We start from the raw sequence: 24,740 nt of genomic DNA, 5'->3' as shown, positions 1-24,740 counted from the left end.
GACATCAACTGGTACATGTGAAGCAGAATAAATTAAAGAAAGATTTATAATGTTTTGTAATCTACTGTAAGAGCCACAAATTGAGGCAATTTAACTTAAATGATGTAAATTTCATATTTCTATTATTTCACATCTATAATTTGTCAAAACTCTTTTATTTTCATGTGATGAGTGACCCCCCTCACACTCTTACCCATCCCCTCTCCTCTCCTTGATTCAAACACTGTCTCTACGTTTTCTCCTGTTGAGGAAACACTGAGCTTTTTAGAAACACAAAGCCTTCAATCTGTAAATAAACCGTTGATTGCTGAACCTAACAACAACTGCGGACGACGGAAAAACTGTGGAGTATTTAATGAAGGATTTTGATGAAGTTTTTTCTTTTATTCAGATGAAGAGAGATATTTTCAGCTGTGCAGCTCGAGTGAAGCTGTAGCACACAAAGGCGTAACTTGGCAACCACTGAGTCGCTACATGCAGCACTGCAAAAATAAACTGCCACATCGGCCAGTATAAAGGCCAATACTGATATCTGCAAAAATTCTGAATATCAGCACAGATAATCAGTCGATCAAATCAAATCAATTTTATTTATATAGCGCCAAATCACAACAAACAGTTGCCCCAAGGCGCTTTATATTGTAAGGCAAAGCCATACAATAATTACAGAAAAACCCCAACGGTCAAAACGACCCCCTGTAAGCAAGCACTTGGCGACAGTGGGAAGGAAAAACTCCCTTTTAACAGGAAGAAACCTCCAGCAGAACCAGGCTCAAGGAGGGGCAGTCTTCTGCTGGGACTGGTTGGGGCTGAGGGAGAGAATCAGGAAAAAGACATGCTGTGGAGGGGAGCAGAGATCAATTACTAATGATTAAATGCAGAGTGGTGCATACAGAGCAAAAAGAGAAACACTCAGTGCATCATGGGAACCCCCCAGCAGTCTAAGTCTATAGCAGCATAACTAAGGGATGGTTCAGGGTCACCTGATCCAGCCCTAACTATAAGCTTTAGCAAAAAGGAAAGTTTTAAGCCTAATCTTAAAAGTAGAGAGGGTGTCTGTCTCCCTGATCTGAATTGGGAGTTGGTTCCACAGGAGAGGAGCCTGAAAGCTGAAGGCTCTGCCTCCCATTCTACTCTTAAAAACCCTAGGAAGTACAAGTAAGCCTGCAGTCAGAGCGAAGCGCTCTATTGGGGTGATATGGTACTATGAGGTCCCTAAGATAAGATGGGACCTGATTATTCAAAACCTTATAAGTAAGAAGAATTTTAAATTCTATTCTAGAATTAACAGGAAGCCAATGAAGAGAAGCCAATATGGGTGAAATATGCTCTCTCCTTCTAGTCCCTGTCAGTACTCTAGCTGCAGCATTTTGAATTAACTGAAGGCTTTTCAGGGAACTTTTAGGACAACCTGATAATAATGAATTACAATAGTCCAACCTAGAGGAAATAAATGCATGAATTAGTTTTTCAGCATCACGCTGAGACAAGACCTTTCTAATTTTAGAGATATTGTGCAAATGCAAAAAAGCAGTCCTACATATTTGTTTAATATGCGCATTGAATGACATATTATGATCAAAAATGACTCCAAGATTTCTCACAGTATTACTAGAGGTCAGGGTAATGCCATCCAGAGTAAGGATCTGGTTAGACACCATGTTTCTAAGATTTGTGGGGCCAAGTACAATAACTTCAGTTTTATCTGAGTTTAAAAGCAGGAAATTAGAGGTCATCCATGTCTTTATGTCTGTAAGACAATCCTGCAGTTTAGCTAATTGGTGTGTGTCCTCTGGCTTCATGGATAGATAAAGCTGGGTATCATCTGCGTAATAATGAAAATTTAAGCAATGCTGTCTAATAATACTTCCTAAGGGAAGCATGTATAAAGTGAATAAAATTGGTCCTAGCACAGAACCTTGTGGAACTCCATAATTAACCTTAGTCTGTGAAGAAGATTCCCCATTTACATGAACAAATTGTAATCTATTAGATAAATATGATTCAAACCACTGCAGCGCAGTGCCTTTAATACCTATGGCATGCTCTAATCTCTTTAATAAAATTTTATGGTCAACAGTATCAAAAGCAGCACTGAGGTCTAACAGAACAAGCACAGAGATGAGTCCACTGTCTGAGGCCATAAGAAGATCATCTGTAACCTTCACTAATGCTGTTTCTGTACTATGATGAATTCTAAACCCTGACTGAAACTCTTCAAATAGACCATTCCTCTGCAGATGATCAGTTAGCTGTTTTACAACTACCCTTTCAAGAATTTCTGAGAGAAAAGGAAGGTTGGAGACTGGCCTATAATTAGCTAAGATAGCTGGGTCAAGTGATGGCTTTTTAAGTAATGGTTTAATTACTGCCACCTTAAAAGCCTGTGGTAAATAGCCAACTAATAAAGATAGACTGATCATATTTAAAACCGAAGCATTAATTAATGGTAGGGCTTCCTTGAGCAGCCTGGTAGGAATGGGGTCTAATAGACATGTTGATGGTTTGGAGGAAGTAACTAATGAAACTAATGATGACCACTCGAAGAGACGCTGCCTTAAAGCAGGTGATGATCAAATAATTAAAACGGTGGGCTTGCGACCAGAAAATCATCTGTTCAAAACACCGTCAGACTGGAAAATCACGCCAGGCTCTTGGGCAAGGTCCTTCATCCCAAAGTTGCTCCCAGTGTGTAGTAAGCCCCTGCATGGCAGTACTCTGACATCAGTGTGTGTGAATTTGAGGCTTCACTGTAAAGTGCTTTGGCCATGAATGCACTTGATAAATGCAGTTCATTTATTTACCATTTATTTACTGGGTCAGGGGCAGAGAAAGGAGCAGACCTTAATAACAGACTTGGTGCCAAATACAAAAGTATTTGTATTTGAAAATACTTAAGTACATTTTTCATAGTATTTGTATTTTCTGATTTTGAATTCAAAGTATTTGTATTTCAAATACATCGCCGATCCCAAGTTTTTCCAAATACTTTTCCAAATACTTTTCAAACTTGGGAATCTCTGTGACACCGTGTTGAGGCACACCAGAAAACTATAAGCTCCGCGTTATTGTGATTGAGATACAATAATACAATATGCTGAGACGAGAAGATATGACATTTTATATTGTTCTGTGATATGGTGGATACAAAAGGATGCAATATTGATGGAAACAGAATATATATTGTGATAGTTTGATTATTGCCTGTGATATTATAATAGTGAATTTGTGATAAAACATTCAATCCTTTACTTAATAGTATTTGGTCATGCTATTTTCACAATAAATTGTCACCGGTTTATCAGTTTTTGTGTTGATTTGTTGTTTATAGTTCATAGAAAATATTTGTATTTGAAATACTCAAAATATAAAGTATTTGTATTTGGAATTCGAAAATCTAAAGTATTTGTATTTAAATACAATGCAAAGTATTTGACCCCATGTCTGCTTAATAAGCATGTTTTAGATAGTGGGAGGGAACCGGAGTGTCCAGAGGAAACTCACACAGGCACGGAGAGAACATGCAAACTCTGCACACTAAAGAACTGGGCATGAGAGGAATTGAACCCCAGGCTTTCTTGCTGTGAGGCAAGAAAGAGGAGGGAGAAGGGAAAAAAAAAAAACACTTGTATACCTTTGTACCCCAAAGACAGATTGGATCAAAGTAATGGTTGACTGATGTGTTTTTCCAATGTCAGATGCCAATATTTAGAGAGCAGAATACAACAACGTAATAACAAAAAATGAAACAATACTGCTAAAGTTGTGTTGACATTTATTTAACGGATATTGTCTGCACTGCAGGGCATCACAGTGGTTACCACTGCTGCCTTATGACAAGAAGGTAGTGCATGGGTTAAAGCAATAAATTTTCATCTGACTGAATTTTTTTCCTGGCAAAAATCAATGCCAGCAATTCCCTAAAATGTGGTGTAGTGGGGGCACACACTCTTTTTTCCTCAATAAAAATAATAAATACATTATACAGTATACAAATCTATTCTAAATAGCCTCTAAGGAGAGACAGATAAAGCATAAAAAGAGGGTGGGGGGGGGGCATGTAGTCTTGATTCTGAGGGGTCTAGGGGTGCTCCCCCAGAACATTTTTAAAAGAGCAAGTCAAATTTTGTGTATTGTGGTGAATTTCAATGGGTATTGAATGGGTAACACTGTCACCTGTTTTGAAAACGCATGCGCACTGAGAAATTCAAAACTGGCTTATTCACATTTAATCAGTAAAATGCTCTCACTCGTAAAACAAACTAGGGCTGCAACTAACGATTATTTTAGTTAACGATTAATCTGTCAATTTTTTTTTTTTGATCATTTTTTGTTTTTTACTTACATGTGAGTTTTGCCATTATTTATTTAAGTTAGTTGTTAAAAGGCCTTTATCACGCAACATCAATGTTTGACCTTGTAACAAAGTTATGAAGCAAGATGTCATGAAACAGTAAGGCACCGTTATGTATGTTTAATAATAAATGTTTCAGGCGGATCATGGAAATTTTGACTATATTTTTCTTTAAATACATTAATAACATACTTGTAGTAAAATAGTTTAAAATAGCTTTCACAAACATCTTAATATCTATTGCTTGGATTTAAACAATAATAATGAGACAGCTTCTCATGGGGCTGTGCATATTGTAATGGGATTTTAATTTAATTTAATCTTTATTTAATCAGGTTAGTCCCATTGAAATAAAGACCTCTTTTGCAAGGGAGAACTGGACAATTATAAAGTTTCCATTTCACATAACCAGCATGTCTTTAAATGTGGGAGGAAACCAGAGCACCCGGAGGAAATCCACGCCAACACAGGGAGAACATGCAAACTCCACATAGCAAAGCCACAGGTGGGAGTTGAACACGACCTTCTTGCTGTGAGGCAACAGTGTTAACTATGAATCCACAGAGCCGCCCAAAAAATCCTTTAAAAATCCTTTTCTGACACTTCCTCGAATTACCTATTAATCATAAAAATAATAAATTAATTGATAATAAAAATGATTGTTAGTTGCAGCATTACCAGGTGGCTTATTGTGAAGGAAAATATTTATTGTTTGAGCACTGTGTGATTACTGCATTAACAGAAAATGCAAATAACGGAAATGAGCAAATTTACACTCAACAAAAATATAAACGCAACACTTTTGGTTTTGCTCCCATTTTGTATGAGATGAACTCAAAAGATCTAAAACTTTTTCCACATACACAATATCACCATTTCCCTCACATATTGTTCACAAACCAGTCTAAATCTGTGATAGTGAGCACGTCTTTGCTGAGATAATCCATCCCACCTCAGAGGTGTGCCATAACAAGATGCTGATTAGACACCATGATTAGTGCACAGGTGTGCCTTAGACTGTCCACAATAAAAGGCCACTCTGAAAGGTGCAGTTTTGTTTTATTGGAGGGGATACCAGTCAGTATCTGGTGTGACCACCATTTGCCTCATGCAGTGCAACACATCTCCTTCGCATAGTTAATCAGGTTGTCAATTGTGGCCTGTGGCCTGTTGGTCCACTCCTCTTCAATGGCTGTGCGAAGTTGCTGGATATTGGCAGGAACTGGTACACACTGTCGTATACGCCGGTCCAGAGCATCCCAAACATGCTCAATGGGTGACATGTCCGGTGAGTATGCCGGCCATGCAAGAACTGGGACATTTTCAGCTTCCAAGAATTGTGTACAGATCCATGCAACATGGGGCCGTGCATTATCCTGCTGCAACATGAGGTGATGTTCTTGGATGTATGGCACAACAATGGGCCTCAGGATCTCGTCACGGTATCTCTGTGCATTCAAAATGCCATCAATAAAATGCACCTGTGTTCTTCGTCCATAACAGACGCCTGCCCATACCATAACCCCACCGCCATCATGGGCCACTCGATCCACAACATTGACATCAGAAAACCGTTCACCCACACGACGCCACACACGCTGTCTGCCATCTGCCCTGGACAGTGTGAACCGGGATTCATCCGTGAAGAGAACACCTCTCCAACGTGCCAAACGCCAGCGAATGTGAGCATTTGCCCACTCAAGTCGGTTACGACGATGAACTGGAGTCAGGTCGAGACCCCGATAAGGACGACGAGCATGAGCTTCCCTGAGACGGTTTCTGACAGTTTGTGCAGAAATTCTTTGGTTATGCAAACCGATTGTTTCAGCAGCTGTCCGAGTGGCTGGTCTCAGACGATCTTGGAGGTGAACATGCTGGATGTGGAGGTCCTGGGCTGGTGTGGTTACACGTGGTCTGCGGTTGTGAGGCTGGTTGGATGTACTGCCAAATTCTCTGAAACGCCTTTGGAGACGGCTTATGGTAGAGAAATGAACATTCAATACACGAGCAACAGCTCTGGTTGACATTCCTGCTGTCAGCATACCAATTGCACGCTCCCTCAAATCTTGCGACATCTGTGGCATTGTGCTGTGTGATAAAACTGCACCTTTCAGAGTGGCCTTTTATTGTGGGCAGTCTAAGGCACACCTGTGCACTAATCATGGTGTCTAATCAGCATCTTGTTATGGCACACCTCTGAGGTGGGATGGATTATTTCAGCAAAGACATGCTCACTATCACAGATTTAGACTGGTTTGTGAACAATATTTGAGGGAAATGGTGATATTGTGTATGTGGAAAAAGTTTTAGATCTTTGAGTTCATCTCATACAAAATGGGAGCAAAACCAAAAGTGTTGCGTTTATATTTTTGTTGAGTGTATTTTAAAATAAATTTGCCTAAGGAAACCAACAATATTTGAGAAGTTATAACCATCAACGCTTGTATTTTCTCTCACACACACACACACACACATGGGTGATTCTTAGACTACGGGCACTTATTATGTCCTTTGATCATATTGTATGAAAAACAGAAAAAAGGGGAAATTTCACACTTTTATAGTTATCATTACAATGAAAGTGTGTTAAGAAATTTGTTCTAGTAGTCTATGATGACTTTTTCACCTTTTTTCAGCATCATTATATGCAAATATTGCCATTTTGTGCTTGTCCCACACCAACACTTTTGATCTTCAATGATAAAAATGAATGGTAAAGAAATGTTTTTTCTAATGTTTTTAAATATCTCTGAATAAAATACCAGTAAAATAATCAAAACATAATTGGGGTATTCAATGTCATACAACTGTTGTGATTTTTTTTAAACAAAATGTAGTTGTCCCACACAATTGCCGTAATTTCCACCACAACACTGTAATGTCCCTTTAAACAGTTTGTATGAAAGATTGTTTGGGTAGTTTCTATGGAGATAAACAGTGACATCAGAGTACATGTATATAGCACCAAATCACAAGAAACAGTTGCCCCAAGGCGCTTTATATTGTAAGGCAATGGTGTGGTGGAAATTACATTTACAAGGCCAATAGTGCCCGTAGTTAAAGAATCACCCACCTACAATTTAATTCCATAGTATGTGGTGAGTAGCCTACTGCCTCCTTACGGATTTGGTTAATTCAATAGCAATTGAATGAAAATGTGCTGCTTTGAATCCGTACTGAGGCAGTAGGCTACTCATAATTGTAGGTTATGTTCAAGTGTTCTGGGGTACCTCAACTCCTAAAAACCTGAGCTTACTGCCCACAGCATTTCCACCAAAAACTGAGGCACAACGTGCGTCATCTGTACTGCTGGTGAATCCGCAGCCTGACCGCAGCGAAAGTTCTGCATGCAGTAAAACCTCTACCTGCGTGCTCCTAAATTCGTGCTGACGCAGTACTTACGACGTACGCATCTCCAAATTTAACACACGTTTTTGCAAGTAGACTACACGCACGTGCAAGTACGGCGGGTTGTGACCACGGCTTGCTACTTCTTAGAGATCGTCACTTTCTCACTTGCAGTGAGAAAAAGCGCGCACACCACCGAGAAGGAATGTTTTGATTCCTCAGCTGATCACAAGGATTTCTGGATCCGGTCGAGTTTGTGGTCGTTTATAGATAAAACATCAGTCCTTTCATTGGTACCAAGTATTAGCTTATTCGCGCTGATTACGAGAAACGGCGGCGCAAATACTACAGCAGTGGTCCGGAACTGGGCAAGTGACTGTACATTAAATTTATTTTATTGACGAGTCTGACACCTTTGAAAAGTGACCAAATTACATGTATTTGTATTGAGCTCGGCGATATTTTCATCGGCCAAAAATGGCCACCAAGGGGCGCTCGGTGTAAAGTCCGCGGCAACCGCTTTAATTCTTTAAAGTTGTTTGATACCAGCGTCGACAAACATGTCCTCTTCTACGGCGTTAATTTTCGACAGAGCTACGAAACAGAAACACACGTTTAACGCGAGTTATTATATTAATTAGTTTGGATAAAAGACTACCTTCAGATGTACCGCCATGACACGCGGGGCCGCCCATAGACTTTTTTTTTCTTTTTTTTTTTTTTGCTGCCCATATTACTTCCTGTGTATCATCTCGCGATACTTCCGTCTTTAAGAGGGAACGTCGTCTTCTTCTTCTTTATATTTCCGGCAGACTAGACGCCTCCAGGCGTGTTGCTGCCTTTCACAGATTGCTGAGAGTACTACGCTGATTTAGATGGATATTTGTGCCATACTGTAAATAAACGATACAACAGCGGCCACAACTTCATCTCTGTGGTTTTCTGGGCCAAGAAGAGTCGTCAGAGAGATTTTTTTTCAATGCCTATTCTTTTATAGAGGCGCCTTCTCTCCACTTTATAGGTGACACACTCCAACCACACGAGCAGAGTGCATCAGTCCTTTTTCCAATCAAACACAGGTCAGGAGCCAGGCCACAATGTCCCAGCCTTAATGTTAGCAGAGGGTAGTTATGGGGCAGCGTTCACTTTATCTTCGTATCGCGCCCATGAGAAGTGGCACGTCCACACTTTATTAGATTCACGTGTGTCAAATTAGACACGTCACATGAACAGCAAGCCGTGTGATTGGCTGCACAACAAGCCAACAGAAAACTGGATTACAATGATAAATGTGAGCACCCCCCAACACAGCACCCCCCAACACAACAACACCCAACACTTGCTCACATTTGAATGAGTCTCTTATCATGGATTTGACATAAACAGTTCATACACCAAACATAAACATTTCATATTTTTTCAACTTCAGCTTCGTTGCTGCTTTGGTTAGTATATCTGCAACCATATTTATTGTTAGTCGAACAATATTCCAGGCTAATTCTGCCTTCATTTACCACAGATCTCACAAAATGATATTTAATGTCTACATGTTTACACCTTTGTCTATACACAGGATTTTTGGCTAAGGCTATGGCACTCTGATCTTCATAGACCTTAGATACATATTTGACACCATCAGTGTTAAATAACAACTGTTCCAAATACAAGCATTCCTGTATACAACCCCTGGCAAAAATTATGGAATCACCGGCCTTGGAGGATGTTCATTCAGTTGTTTAATTTTCTAGAAAAAAAGCAGATCACAGACATGACACAAAACTAAAGTCATTTCAAATGGCAACTTTCTGGCTTTAAGAAACACTATAAGAAATCAGGAAAAAAAAATTGTGGCAGTCAGAAACGGTTACTTTTTTAGACCAAGCAGAGGGAAAAAAATATGGAATCACTCAATTCTGAGGAAAAAATTATGGAATCATGAAAAACAAAAGAACGCTCCAACACATCACTAGTATTTTGTTGCACCACCTCTGGCTTTTATAACAGCTTGCAGTCTCTGAGGCATGGACTTAATGAGTGACAAACAGTACTCTTCATCAATCTGGCTCCAACTTTCTCTGATTGCTGTTGCCAGATCAGCTTTGCAGGTTGGAGCCTTGTCATGGACCATTTTCTTCAACTTCCACCAAAAGATTTTCAATTGGATTAAGATCTGGACTATTGCAGGCCATGACATTGACCCTATGTGTCTTTTTGCAAGGAATGTTTTCACAGTTTTTGCTCTATGGCAAGATGCATTATCATCTTGAAAAATGATTTCATCATCCCCAAACATCCTTTCAATTGATGGGATAAGAAAAGTGTCCAAAATATCAACGTAAACTTGTGCATTTATTGATGATGTAATGACAGCCATCTCCCCAGTGCCTTTACCTGACATGCAGCCCCATATCATCGACTGTGGAAATGTACATGTTCTCTTCAGGCAGTCATCTTTATAAATCTCATTGGAACGGCACCAAACAAAAGTTCCAGCATCATCACCTTGCCCAATGCAGATTCGAGATTCATCAGTGAATATGACTTTCATCCAGTCATCCACAGTCCACAATTGCATTTCCTTAGCCCATTGTAACCTTGTTTTTTCTGTTTAGGTGTTAATGATGGCTTTTGTTTAGCTTTTCTGTATGTAAATCCCATTTCCTTTAGGCGGTTTCTTACAGTTCGGTCACAGACGTTGACTCCAGTTTCCTCCCATTCGTTCCTCATTTGTTTTGTTGTGCATTTTCGATTTTTGAGACATATTGCTTTAAGTTTTCTGTCTTGACACTTTGATGTCTTCCTTGGTCTACCAGTATGTTTGCCTTTAACAACCTTCCCATGTTGGCTCTGGTGGTTGGCTCTCACTGCGGTATTGTATCACTTCCTGTTCCGGAGCACAGCGGTGTTTTGCTGTATCTGTTAGCTGTTTAATCTGCGCAGTTAGATTGATCTAGATAACTAGATAACGATTTGTTTCACAGTGTAATCTTCACATGCCTTAACTAAAGCACTCTCTCTGCTGAATCACCTCTAAATTATTTTCTCATTATTCACTTTGTGTGTTTTTAGAAATCCGCTAGCTTAGCGCAGCTTAGCCGGTTTAGCATGGCGGCTTCTCCTGTCTCTCCCACACTTTTCTGCTCTGGGTGTGAAATGTTTAGTTATTCCTCGGCCTCCTTTAGCAGTAATGGTACTTGTAATAAGTGTAGCTTATTCGTAGCTTTGGAGGCCAGGCTGGGCGAATTGGAGACTCAGCTCCGCACCTTGGAAAATCCTACAGCTAGCCAGGCCCCTGTAGTCGGTGCGGACCAAGGTATCTTAGCCGCCGTTAGTTCCCCTCCGGCAGATCCCGAGCAGCCGGGAAAGCAGGCCGACTGGGTGACTATGAGGAGGAAGCGTAGTCCTAAACAGAAGCCCCCTGTATGCCACCAACCCGTTCACATCTCTAACCGTTTTTCCCCACTCGGCGACACACCCGCCGAGGATCAAACTCTGGTTATTGGCAACTCTGTTTTGAGAAATATGAGGTTAGCAACACCAGCAACCATAGTCAAATGTCTTCCGGGGGCCAGAGCAGGCGACACTGAAGGAAATTTGAAACTGCTGGCTAAGGCTAAGCGTAAATTTGGTAAGATTGTAATTCACGTCGGCAGTAATGACACCCGGTTACGCCAATCGGAGGTCACTAAAATTAACATTGAATCGGTGTGTAACTTTGCAAAAACAATGTCGGACTCTGTAGTTTTCTCTGGGCCCCTCCCCAATCGGACCGGGAGTGACATGTTTAGCCGCATGTTCTCCCTGAATTGCTGGCTGTCTGAGTGGTGTCCAGAAAATGAGGTGAGCTTCATAGATAATTGGCAAAGCTTCTGGGGAAAACCTGGTCTTGTTAGGAGAGACGGCATCCATCCCACTTTGGATGGAGCAGCTCTCATTTCTAGAAATCTGGCCAATTTTCTTAAATCCTCCAAACCGTGACTATCCAGGGTTGGGACCAGGAAGCAGAGTTGTAGTCTTACACACCTCTCTGCAGCTTCTCTCCCCCGGCCATCCCCTCATACCCCATCCCCGTAGATATGGTGCCTACTCCCAGACCACCAATAACCAGCAAAAATCTATTTAAGCATAAAAATTCAAAAAGAAAAAATAATATAGCACCTTCAACTGCACCACAGACTAAAACAGTTAAATGTGGTCTATTAAACATTAGATCTCTCTCTTCTAAGTCCCTGTTAGTAAATGATATAATAATTGATCAAACTATGATTTATTCTGCCTTACAGAAACCTGGTTACAGCAGGATGAATATGTTAGTTTAAATGAGTCAACACCCCCGAGTCACACTAACTGCCAGAACGCTCGTAGCATGGGCCGAGGCGGAGGATTAGCAGCAATCTTCCACTCCAACTTATTAATTAATCAAAAACCCAGACAGAGCTTTAATTCATTTGAAAGCTTGACTCTTAGTCTTGTCCATCCAAATTGGAAGTCCCAAAACCAGTATTATTTGTTGTTATCTATCGTCCTCCTGGTCGTTACTGTGAGTTTCTCTGTGAATTTTCGGACCTTTTGTCTGACTTAGTGCTTAGCTCAGATAAGATAATTATAGGTGGTGATTTAACATCCACACAGATGCTGAGAATGACAGTCTCAACACTGCATTTAATCTATTGTTAGACTCGATTGGCTTTGCTCAAAATGTAAATGAGTCCACCCACCACTTTAATCATACCGTAGGTCTTGTTCTGACTTATCGCATGGAAATTGAAGACTTAACAGTATTCCCTGAAAACTCCCTTCTGTCTGATCATTTCTTAATAACATTTACATTTACTCTGATGGACTACCCAGCAGTGGGGAATAAGTTTCATTACAGTAGAAGTCTTTCAGAAAGCGCTGTAACTAGGTTTAAGGATATGATTCCTTCTTTATGTTCTCCAATGCCATATACCAACACAGGGCAGAGTAGCTACCTAAACTCTGTGAGTGAGATAGATTATTTCGTCAGTAGTTTTATATCCTCATTGAGGACAACTTTGGATGCTGTAGCTCCTCTGAAAAAGAGCTTTAAATCAGAAGTGCCTGACTCCGTGGTATAACTCACAAACATCGCAGCTTAAGCAGATAACCCGTAAGTTGGAGAGGAAATGGCGTCTCACTAATTTAGAAGATCTTCACTTAGCCTGGAAAAAGAGTCTGTTGCTCTATAAAAAAAGCCCTCCGTAAAGCTAGGACATCTTACTACTCATCACTAATTGAAGAAAATAAGAACAACCCCAGGTTTCTTTTCAGCACTGTAGCCAGGCTGACAAAGAGTCAGAGCTCTATTGAGCCGAGTATTCCTTTAACTTTACTAGTAAGGACTTCATGACTTTCTTTGCTAATAAAATTTTAACTATTAGAGAAAAAAATTACTCATAACCATCCCAAAGACATATCATTCTCTTTGGCTGCTTTCAGTGATGCCGGTATTTGGTTAGACTCTTTCGCTCCGATTGTTCTGTCTGAGTTATTTTCATTAGTTACTTCCTCCAAACCATCAACATGTCTATTAGAGCCCATTCCTACCAGGCTGCTCAAGGAAGCCCTACCATTAATTAATGCTTCGATCTTAAATATGATCAATCTATCTTTATTAGTTGGCTATGTACCACAAGCTTTTAAGGTGGCAGTAATTAAACCATTACTTAAAAAGCCATCACTTGACCCAGCTATCATTGCTAATTATAGGCCAATCTCCAACCTTCCTTTTCTCTCAAAAATTCTTGAAAGGGTAGTTGTAAAACAGCTAACTGATCATCTGCAGAGGAATGGTCTATTTGAAGAGTTTCAGTCAGGGTTTAGAATTCATCATAGTACAGAAACAGCATTAGTGAAGGTTACAAATGATCTTCTTATGGCCTCAGACAGTGGACTCATCTCTGTGCTTGTTCTGTTAGACCTCAGTGCTTGCTTTTGATACTGTTGACCATAAAATTTTATTACAGAGAATAGAGCATGCCATAGTATTACAGGCACTGCGCTGCGGTGGGTTTGAATCATATTTATCTAATAGATTACAATTTGTTCATGTAAATGGGGAATCTTCTTGTACGCAGATGATACCCAGCTTATCTATCCATGAAGCCAGAGGACACACACCAATTAGCTAAACTGCAGGATTGTCTTACAGACATAAAGACATGGATGACCTCTAATTTCCTGCTTGTTAAACTCAGATAAAACTGAAAGTTATTGTACTTGGCCCCACAAATCTTAGAAACATGGTGTCTAACCAGATCCTTATTCTGGATGCATTACCCCTGACCTCTAGGTAATATTGTGAGAAATCTTGGAGTCATTTTTGTTCAGGATATGTCATTCAATGCGCATATTAAACAAATATGTAGGACTGCTTTTTTGCATTTGTACAATATCTCTAAAATTAGAAAGATCTTGTCTCAGAGTGATGCTGAAAAACTAATTCATGCATTTATTTCCTCTAGGCTGACTATTGTAATTCATTATTATCAGGTTGTCCTAAAAGTTCCCTGAAAAGCTTCAGTTAATTCAAATGCTGCAGCTAGAGTACTGACAGGGACTAGAAGGAGAGAGCATATCTCACCCATATTGGCCTCTCTCATTGGCTTCCTGTTAATTCTAGAATAGAATTTAAAATTCTATTCTACTTATAAGGTTTGAATAATCAGGTCCCATCTTATCTTAGGGACCTCATAGTACCATATCACCCCAATAGAGCGCTTCGCTCTCAGACTGCAGGCTTACTTGTAGTTCTAGGGTTTATAAGAGTAGAATGGGAGGCAGAGCCTTCAGCTTTTCAGGCTCCTCTCCTGTGGAACCAGCTCCCAATTCGGATCAGGGAGGACAGACACCCTCTACTTTTTAAGATTAGGCTTAAAACTTTCCTTTTTGCTAAGCTGCTCCCCTCCACAGCATGTCTTTTTCCTGGTTCTCTCCCTCAGCCCCAACCAGTCCCAGCAGAAGACTGCCCCTCCCTGAGCCTGGTTCTGCTGGAGGTTTCTCCTGTTAAAAGGGAGTTTTTCCTTCCCACTGTCGCCAAGTGCTTGCTCACAGGGGGTCGTTTTGACCGTTGGGGGTTTTTCCGTAATTATTGTAGGCTTTGCTTACAATATAACGCGCCTTGGGCAACTGTTTGTTGTGATTTGGAGCTATATAAATAAAATTGATTGATTGATGATTGATGTTGTTTGTATTTGGTCCAGAGTTTAGACACAGCTGACTGTGAACAACCAACATCTTTTGCAACATTGCGTGATGATTTTACCCTCTTTTAAGAGTTTGATAATCCTCTCCTTTGTTTCAATTGACATCTCTCCTGTTGGAGCCATGATTCATGTCAGTCCACTTGATGCAACAGCTCTCCAAGGTGTGATCACTCCTTTTTAGATGCAGACTAATGAGCAGATCTGATCTGATGCAGGTGTTAGTTTTGGGGATGAAAATTTACAGGGTGATTCCATCATTTATTCCTCAGAATTGAGTGAGTCCATATTTTTTTCCCTCTGCTTGGTCTAAAAAAGTAACCGTTACTGACTGCCACAATTTTTTTTCCTGATTTCTTATAGTGTTTCTTAAAGCCAGAAAGTTGCCATTTGAAATGACTTTAGTTTTGTGTCATGTCTGTGATCTGCTTTTTTTTCTACAAAATTAAACAACTGAATGAACATCCTCCGAGGCCGGTGATTGTAAAGAATTTCTTTTAAAAAAAAAATGCAGTGTCATCTGCTAGCTGACTTATTAGAATATCCTCTCCAGCAATAGAAATGCCTTCAGTACTGCTTGTTTTTATAAATCAACAAATAACTTGTGCAACCAAAAGGAAGAGATACGCGGAGACAGGGCATTCTTGTCTTATCTCCCTTTCAAGAGAGAATCTAGTGGTAGTGCCATTACTTAATTTAACAGAGCTATTCCCATTTGCATAGAGTGTTTTAACAGCATCACAGTGTCCTCCAAAACCTAACTTTTCAAGACAGTTAAAGATGAATGGGTGCTCGATAGTGTTGAATGCCTTAAAGAAGTCAAGAAATAACACTTGCTAAAATCTTGTAATTGTTATTTTCTAGACTGAGTGGTCTTCACTTGTCTATTAGAAAAGTATCTTTTTGAGATTTAGGTATTAAATAAATTGGCAGGGGTGGTGGCCAAGTGGTTAATGTGCTTGGTTTCAGTGCAGAAGGGTCTGGGTTCAAATCCCACCCCTGCCACATTTCTCCATGTAATGTGGAGTTGCGTCAGGAAGGGCATCCGGCGTAAAACCTGTGCCAATTCAACGTGCAGATCCACCTTGGATTTGCTGTGGCGACCCCGAGTGCAAACAAGGGAGCAGCTGAAGGGACTTACTAGGTATTAAATAAATTACACTTTGAGTCATACTGGCAGAAAGAGTCATATTTGTAATACTTTCTATATAAATCTTATCTAGAAATGATGCTAATAATTCTGAAAAAAAGTTTATAAAATTCTGATGTACTTCCATCGTTGCCGGGTGATATGTTATTTTTTTTAAAATGACTACTAGCATCTGCTACTTCTTGTACAGTAATTAAAGAAACACAAGTTGATTGGTCCTCTTCACTAATTGTATCAAGACAGGTTAAATAATTACAAAAAGTAAACACTGCATCCTTACTAAATTTAGTTTTGTATAATTCAGAATAAAATTTATAACAGAATTTTGATATTTACTTTTTATTATTTGTAACTTACATTTATTTTTAGTTGTAAGACTGAGTTAAATCTTGCCTGTGACTTCTCAAGTTTAAAGCAGTAAGCTGTCATTTGTTCTTGCTCTAACTATTTTTGCTGTGATCTTATTAAAGCTCCAACTGCTTTGACTTTGTATATATCATCTAATTTGTTCTGAAGTTCTGTTCATTTTAAATGCTCTTGTTCATTTAGGCTATCTGGAGGTAAAGTTGTAAGTGCCGTAATTTCAGATATGACTTCTTCTAATATACGTTTGAATTTAGCATAGAGGCTCCCATATCTTCTTAAATATTTAGAAATTTCCCATTTAAGGAATCCCCAATTAGATCCATAAATATTTTCTTTTTGGCATTGTCCCAATAACATTTATAAGTCTCTTTATTTCTAGTTTTACACAATTGTGGTTTATTAGTGAGCTGTTCATTTTTCCAATAATAACACATTTCAGCCAATAAAAAAAATGTCATTGTTAAAGCTCTGTGATCAGTTAGAGGCCTCGTTAATATGTTAACATAACCTTGTTTTTTCTATGTTGTTGGGAATAAGCCAGAAATCTATGCGTGATCTTCTGGAGCCGTCTTTATGACCTCCATCGTGTATTCCTTACGATCAGGGAATTTGTCTCGCCATATATCAGTCAATTCAAACTTGTCTATCATTAATTTCAATTTTGGAAACTGATTTTGGAGGGTGCTCTGGAGGAGGCCATCTATCTATCCTTGGATCAATTACAGTATTAAAATTTCACCCTATCAACACACAAGCATTAGGAAATTTAGATAACCAAAACATTCTTCCTTCCAAAATTTCAGTTAGCTGGTTATTTTCAGAATTGGCATTGCAACCATACACATTTACTAATATACAGATGATGTTGTCCACTTTTACAGTTAAAAGAACAAAATGACCCTGAGTATCACATTCTCCTCTAAAGTTATTTTTCATATAGCATACCCCTGCAGAAAATTCTGTACCATGGGAAAACCAAAGCTCATTCCCCCATTGACCTTTCCAAAAACTGTCCTTGGCAAGTGAATGAGATTCTGGAAAAAATCAAAGTCTGTTTTTTGTTGTTTGGCAAATAAGAAGAAGGCTTTACGTTTTACATTGTTTCGCAACCCCCTGGCATTTAAAGAAAAAATAGACAAAGACATAAACATGTTACGGTTCAGGCATGAATGGACGATGAACCCAGAAGCAGAGAGCAGAAAGGAATGTCAAACACGGATTTATTACAATCAAGGAATGTCCGGAGTGTTCAGAGTATGTAATGCTTCCTATCCGAGTGGAGACGGGCCCGCACGGTGGTGGAACTAAAGATAACTGCAGCCCCAGAGAACTCAGTCCTGGGATGGATCCGGAGCCAGGTAGCACCCTGCAAGCTGTCGAAGCCGTCTGGAGGAGACACCCAGGGATGTGAGATCTGAGCTTAATTGGTTCTTCCAAAAAATAACCACAGTCAAAATGTATTAGTTGTCTTAGCTGCATCCAGGAGCTGAAGGAAGTTGAAGCTGACAAAAAGCTGTGACAGAACACTGTTAGAAAAAAAATCTCTAAATCAGATGCAGATCAAAAAGGCAGCTGAGAGCTAATCAAAAGCTTGGAAGCTTAAGGCAATCCAGAATAATTTTGCTTAGGAACACACAGGGGGAAAAAAAAAAAAGGCCAGTTACCATGTGAGGTTAGCTGACTTTCTGGCGAGGATGGAGTGAAGAGACGGGGTTGATATACAGGTGCTGATGGAATGTGGAACAGGTGTGTCGATCAGCTTGAGGCGCACCACCTGTGCAGAAAGGAGAGAGAGCAGCAGCAGCAAACAGAGCAGGCAGCCCACAACAAAACAAAAAATGTAGAACAAGAAAGTATGACCTTTTCAATTTCAGTTTTCAATTTATTTTCATTTACATAGCGCCAAATCACGAGAGTTGCCTAAAGGCTCTTCACACAAGTAAGGTCTAACCTTACTAACCCCCAGAGCAGCAGTGGTAAGGAAAAACTCCCTCTGAGGAAGAAACCTCAAGCAGACCAGACTCAAAGGGTCTGCTTGGGCCATGCTACAGACACAAATTACAGAACAATTCACAAAACGAATATACAGGAAATGCTGTTGATCCACAGGACAGGAGGGTCTCCAGCACAATTACCACACCCATCTCTGGATGGAGCTGCACCTTAAACAGAGAAAAAAACAGAATCAGACATCAGAAAGACAAGAAATACAGTATAATTTGCCAGCATTAAACAACAAGAAAAAAAAACAAGAAAACAGGATACTAAGGTGATCGCCGGCCACTAGCCCTAAGCTTCACTAAAAAACCCAGAATGTAGGTAAAGTTGAGGCCGTGACATGCTCCGTTTCCTAATAAAATGAATTAAAAGAGTAAAAAGCACAGAACCATACTATGCCAGTATGCTAGCCATACGAAAGGGAAAATAGTGCGTCTTAAGTCTGGACTTGAAAGTCTTAGTCACCCTAGGGACACAAAGTAGTCCTGCACCCTGAGAACGCAAAACCCGGGCCGGTACGCAAGGTTTAATTTGGTCAGCTAGGTAGGGAGGTGCCAGTCTGTGAACAATTTTATAGACTAGTAGCAGAACCTTAAAATCTGATCTCACTGGGACAGGAAGCCAGTGAAGGGATGCCAAAATGGGTGTAATGTGGTCAAAACTTTCTGCTTCGTGACAGAAGTCTGGCTGCAGCATTTTGAACCAATTGGAGACCCCTAATGCTAGAATGCGGTAAACCAGAAAATAGAACATTGCAGTAGTCCAGTCTAGAAGAGATAAATGCATGGATCACCTTTTAAAGTTGTTATTGAAAAAAGTACACCAGAAAAAAAAAAAATAGGTGAAACGCAACGCAGCTGCACCTTTTCAGTAATATAATATGTGAAAAGTTATCACTATGAGAACACAGAGCATTAAAGAACAAACCTTCTAATGAGAAGGGTATAACTGGAACCAATTCGATTTTTTAATATAGTATACATACATAAGAATATCTAAAGTAGATTATTTTAAATTTACCTGACTTTTTTAATTGTCTCTTGAACTGTTTAAAACTTTTAAAGTATGAAGTACATTACTGATCACAAAGGATAATTTCATTTCATTTATTTGTTTATTTGACAGGGACAATGCAATCAACATAGATCGAGCAATGTCTGCAACTGATGCGATGCCAAAGACTTTATACCTTCTCCTTGAATAAATGCCCTGGTGCCAGCGTAGTAGGCGACTTTTCCAGCTTCACGAGCCTTCTGCACATCCGGCCACAGACAGCGTAGTCGTTCCGTCTCCTTTTGAAAAATCCTCTTTGAACTGCAGTCCTTGGTCCTTCAGGTAGGTGGAGCCCTTGGCTGCCTTCCACACAACATCCCTGCAGACACAGGAGATGAACTGGAGAATGATGGGTCTGGTTCTTGTGCTGTTGTTGTTGTTGTTGTTGTTAGCTTGCCGCTTACTGCCAATCCGATGAATCTGTGACAGATTGACAAATCTGTATCACAGCAAGGAGAGTGTCTTCGTTTTCAGATTCAGGGACTCCTACGAGCTTCAGGTTCCATCTTGTGTATGATTCAAGATCATCCATTCTTTACTGTGCTTGTTTAATAGGCTGTTCTAATGAGTTGACCTGTTTTTCCAGATTAGCCATCTTAGCAGTGACAGCCTGAAGGTCTTCAGCCATTGCATCCATCTTGTTGTGGAGATCAGAAATTTTGTCTTCAATATTGTCCGATCTATTGTTGATGAGTAGTGTTATGTTGGTAAGCTGGGTGTAGATATCATTATTAGGAGATGAAGTGACGACATCTTGTGTCTTTTTCATGGGCGCTGGTGATTTACTTGGAGTTAGCAGCAGTGGCAGGAAGTCCTCCTCCGAGAAGCAGGTTTCCATGTTGTTTCCTTGAACATAATCATGCCCACTGCTGGCTAGCGTACTTGCAGATGCGATATTAGCATCTTCGACGATGGTTGAATGTTCGTGTTTTCTAACCATTACTGTATCCACAAGCTGAAAAAATAACTGAGGAATGTCTAGATAAAAGTAAGGTACTTTCTAAATGAGCTTTTCACAGTTTTATCCAAAAATGGTGTGGAGCGTTGAAAAGTTAGACTGCTTAGATCGCCACCTTGAACCGCCCCCACACTTCAATAAACCTTGGCAACATTGAAAGAAGTTCCCAGATAAATGGTGATGTCGGTCAGGTTTTTTCTTCTTCTTCTATTGAGAATTTTGACGGTTTACAAACAGACACGGTGCATTACCGCCACCAACTGTTAGGGTGGCGAGCATCAGAGGAAATGGAGAGATAAGGAAGGGAGGGAAAATTACACAGTGCTATATTTTCTGTTGGATAACCTTGTTCCCAATAAATATGCAAAAGAAAGGAATCCCTGGAGTGTTAAACTGTTCTGTCCTAGTGTTCTGACATCGTCTAATAGAATTCTTCTTTGTTATATGCGTTACTGATTGTATGAATTGCTCTAAATGTAATTTCATTGTTATCTTGACAATGACAATAAACTATTAAATCTTGACTCTTGAATCATTCCATTAACACGTGCTCAACAGTCTCCCTTCTGCTGTCTCTCAATCATTGCACGGTGGCTTAGTGGTTAGCGCCGTTGCCTCACAGCAAGAAGGTCATGGGTTCCATTCCCACTTGTGGCCTTTCTGTATGGAGTTTGCATGTTCTCCCCCTCTTTGCGTGGGTTCTCTCTGGGTGCTCCAGCTTCCTCCCACATCTAAAGACATGCCGGTTAGGTGGATTGGAAATTTTAAGTTGTTTAACCTTGACATCTCAAGGTTAAAGGAAATCCTCCAACCTCTACCTGAAGAGCTGGGATTGATGACATCTTGAAAGCTCCACAACATACACGGAGGGTCTGAGCTTGTAATCACATCAAGTGTTTGTAGATGAGTTTTTGCGGCTGAGCTGTTACAATACATGCACAATCTATGGCAGATCTTTTTATGGCAGCATAGATTTGCTTTAGAGGCTTGATAGTAGAGAAGCTTGAATCTTCGACTGTACTGGGTTGCTTGACGTGAGGACATTTCACTTCAAATCACAGAAGCTTCCCAGCTAAAATTCTTGCTCTGGTAGTCTGACTTCTGTCTTGACTCTTGACTTCTTCTCTACAAGAGCAAGAATTTTAGCTGAGGAAGCTTCTGTGATTTGAAGTGAAATGTCCTCGCGTCAAGCAACCCAGTCCAGTCGAAGATTCAAGCTTCTCTACTATGGAAACCACCTGGACAACTGAGAGCCTTCACAGATTCAGAGGCTTGATGTTCACTCCCCAGCTACGTCCCGGCAAACACCTCATTATATTTGCTGCCTTTTTTTACATCTTGTGACAAATCTCTGGATATGATCTCCAAAGGTCAATTTACAGTCCACCCAGATACCCAAAAACCGCTCTGTTTGACCATGCTTAAATAACTACCCATAAAGATTCATTGTACAGTAGTGTTCAGAATAATAGTAGTGCTATGTGACTAAAAAGATTAATCCAGGTTTTGAGTATATTTCTTATTGTTACATGGGAAACAAGGTACCAGTAGATTCAGTAGATTGTCACAAATCCAACAAGACCAAGCATTCATGATATGCACACTCTTAAGGCTATGAAATTGGGCTATTAGTAAAAAAAAAGTAGAAAAGGGGGCGTTCACAATAATAGTAGTGTGGCATTCAGTCAGTGAGTTTGTCAGTTTTGTGGAACAAACAGGTGTGAATCAGGTGTCCCCTATTTAAGGATGAAGCCAGCACCTGTTGAACATGCTTTTCTCTTTGAAAGCCTGAGGACAATGGGACGTTCAAGACATTGTTCAGAAGAATAGCGTAGTTTGAAAACCTATACGCAGTTGCAAAAAATTATAGGCTGTTCATCTACAATCATCTCCAATGCTTTAAAATGGACAAAAAAAAGACACGTGGAAGAAAATGGAAAACAACCATCAAAATGGATAGAAGAATAACCAGAATGGCAAAGGCTCACCCATTGATCAGCTCCAGGATGATCAAAGACAGTCTGGAGTTACCTTTAAGTGCTGTGACAGAGACACCTGTGTGAAGCTAATTTATTTGCAAGAATCCCCGCAATGTCCCTCTGTTAAATAAGACGTGCAGAAGAGGTTACAATTTGCCAAAGAACACATCAACTGACCTAAAGAGAAATGGAGGAATATTTTGTGGACTGATGAGAGTAAAATTGTTCTTTTTGGGTCCAAGGGCCACAGATAGTTTGTGAGACGACCCTCCCCAAACTCTGAATTCAAGCCACAGTTCACAGTGAAGACAGTGAAGCATGGTGGTGCAAGCATCATGATATGGGCATGTTTCTCCTACTATGGTGTTGGGCCTATATATCGCATACCAGGTATCATGGATCAGTTTGGATATGTCAAAATACTTGAAGAGGTCATGTTGCCTTATGCTGAAGAGGACATGCCCTTGAAATGGATGTTTCAACAAGACAATGACCCCAAGCACACTAGTAAACAAGCAAAATCTTGGTTCCAAACCAACAAAATTAATGCCTTACAGATGTGAAGAAATCATGAAAAACTGTGGTTATACAACTAAATACTAGTTTAGTGATTCACAGGATTGCTAAAAAAGCAGTTTGAACATAATAGTTTTGAGTTTGTAGCGTCAACAGCAGATGCTACTATTATTGTGAACACCCCCTTTTCTACTTTTTTACTAATAGCCCAATTTCATAGCCTTAAGAGTGTGCATATCATGAATGCTTGGTCTTGTTGGATTTGTGAGAATCTACTCAATCTACTGGTACCTTGTTTCCCATGTAACAATAAGAAATATACTCAAAACCTGGATTAATCTTTTTAGTCACATAGCACTACTATTATTCTGAACACTACTGTAATTCGTGAATTATTAAGCTTATCCACAGATTATTACAATTTATCCACAGAAAAACAGGAACCCCACTTATTGCCCACTCTCTCTACTGTGCTGACAGCTGCCTGAAGTAGATCAAGCTGGGAATCATACATTATAATAATAGGTGTTAAAATGTCTGTGCTGTGAATAATTAATTGACTGAACAAGTGAAAGTGCTATTTCTTTAGATGTACTGTCTCTACAATCCAATTTAATCACACTGCCAGTCAGTAAAAGGTTGAAAGACTTCAGTTTGTTTGGCCTTTGGTGAGACTGTGACATCTTGACTTTGCATCTTGTTTGAGTGTCTGCACTGATTTTCCTAATACATTGACAACATATGCAGAGCTTTTCTTGAGTTATCGCCCTCATTTCCATGTGACTGGCAGAAGAGGAAAACACAAAGTTGGTTTTTGGGCTGTCGTTTTTGTAGCTCTCTTTAGTTCTGTACCTTATTATAACTATGGATCTGTTGCTCTGGGCTTCTTTGTTTTTGGGTGTTACAGGTGAATTGCTGAAGTCTGAAGCTTGCCCAAGCAATAACACTCTTGCGCCTTGTAAATATGTTTTCGGAAATGTATGTTTCGACTTTGTTGGAGCATCCAAGAATTGGTCTGAAGCCAGGAATAGCTGTGAAATGCAAGGAGGTGAGCTTCTGAAACTGATGAATGTAACCATCAAAAATTTCTTGGAGAACATTATCACGGAGAGCACAGACAGCCTCACCTGGTGGCTTGGGGAGGACATCAAACCAGGCTACCCTGAACCCTTCACTGGTGAGTGAATTATACCATAGTGTGTGTGTGTGTGTGTGTGTGTGTGTGTGTGTGTGTGTGTGTGTGTGTGTGTGTGTGTGTGTGTGTGTGTGTGTGTGTGTGTGTGTGTGTGTGTGTGTGTGTGTGTGTGTGTGTGTTTAGTGTTGTTACCTTTGCCAGTTGACAGGGGAAGGCAAAGTTTATGTGATGGCTGAGATCCCAGAGATATGAACATGCAGTTGTATGCAAAAGTTTGAGCACCCCTGATAATTTTCATGATTTTCCTTTATAAATTTCAGTTACATACATATATAGCAGACGAACACACTGATATTTCAGAAGTGAAATGAAGTTTCTAGTATTTACAGAATGTTGCAATAATTATTTAAACAAAATTAGGCAGGTGTGTAAATTTGGGCACCCTTATCATTTTATTGATTTGAATACATTTAGCACTAATTAATGGAAAACAAAATTGGTTTGGTAAGCTAGCGACCCAGCGTAAGCTGGTTTGGGGACCCTTGACCTCCTTACACAGGCGAATCCAATCATGAGAAAAGGTATTTAATGTGGCCATTTACAAATGTTTCTCCTCTTGCATCTCTTCTGAGTGGCAACATGGGAGCCTCTACAGTGGTG

The 24,740-nt window shown here is 39.9% G+C and overlaps 1 protein-coding gene across 1 annotated transcript in view; it reads right to left on the bottom strand.

The window, feature by feature from the left end:
- Positions 1-8,400, bottom strand: part of dhodh (dihydroorotate dehydrogenase) — a 44,532-nt gene extending 36,132 nt beyond the window's left edge. Inside the window, exon 1 of the mRNA XM_034192050.1 lies at positions 8,361-8,400. Within this exon, the coding sequence (XP_034047941.1) occupies positions 8,361-8,378 (18 nt within the window). The 5' untranslated portion in view covers positions 8,379-8,400. The remainder of the gene's footprint in view (positions 1-8,360) is intronic.
- Positions 8,401-24,740: the final 16,340 nt, after the last annotated feature.

This window comes from Thalassophryne amazonica, chromosome 2, assembly GCF_902500255.1.
Source record: "Thalassophryne amazonica chromosome 2, fThaAma1.1, whole genome shotgun sequence".
Taxonomy (NCBI): domain Eukaryota; kingdom Metazoa; phylum Chordata; class Actinopteri; order Batrachoidiformes; family Batrachoididae; genus Thalassophryne; species Thalassophryne amazonica.
Note: the sequence above shows the minus strand (reverse complement) of the source record. Positions and strands in the feature narration are given on the sequence as shown.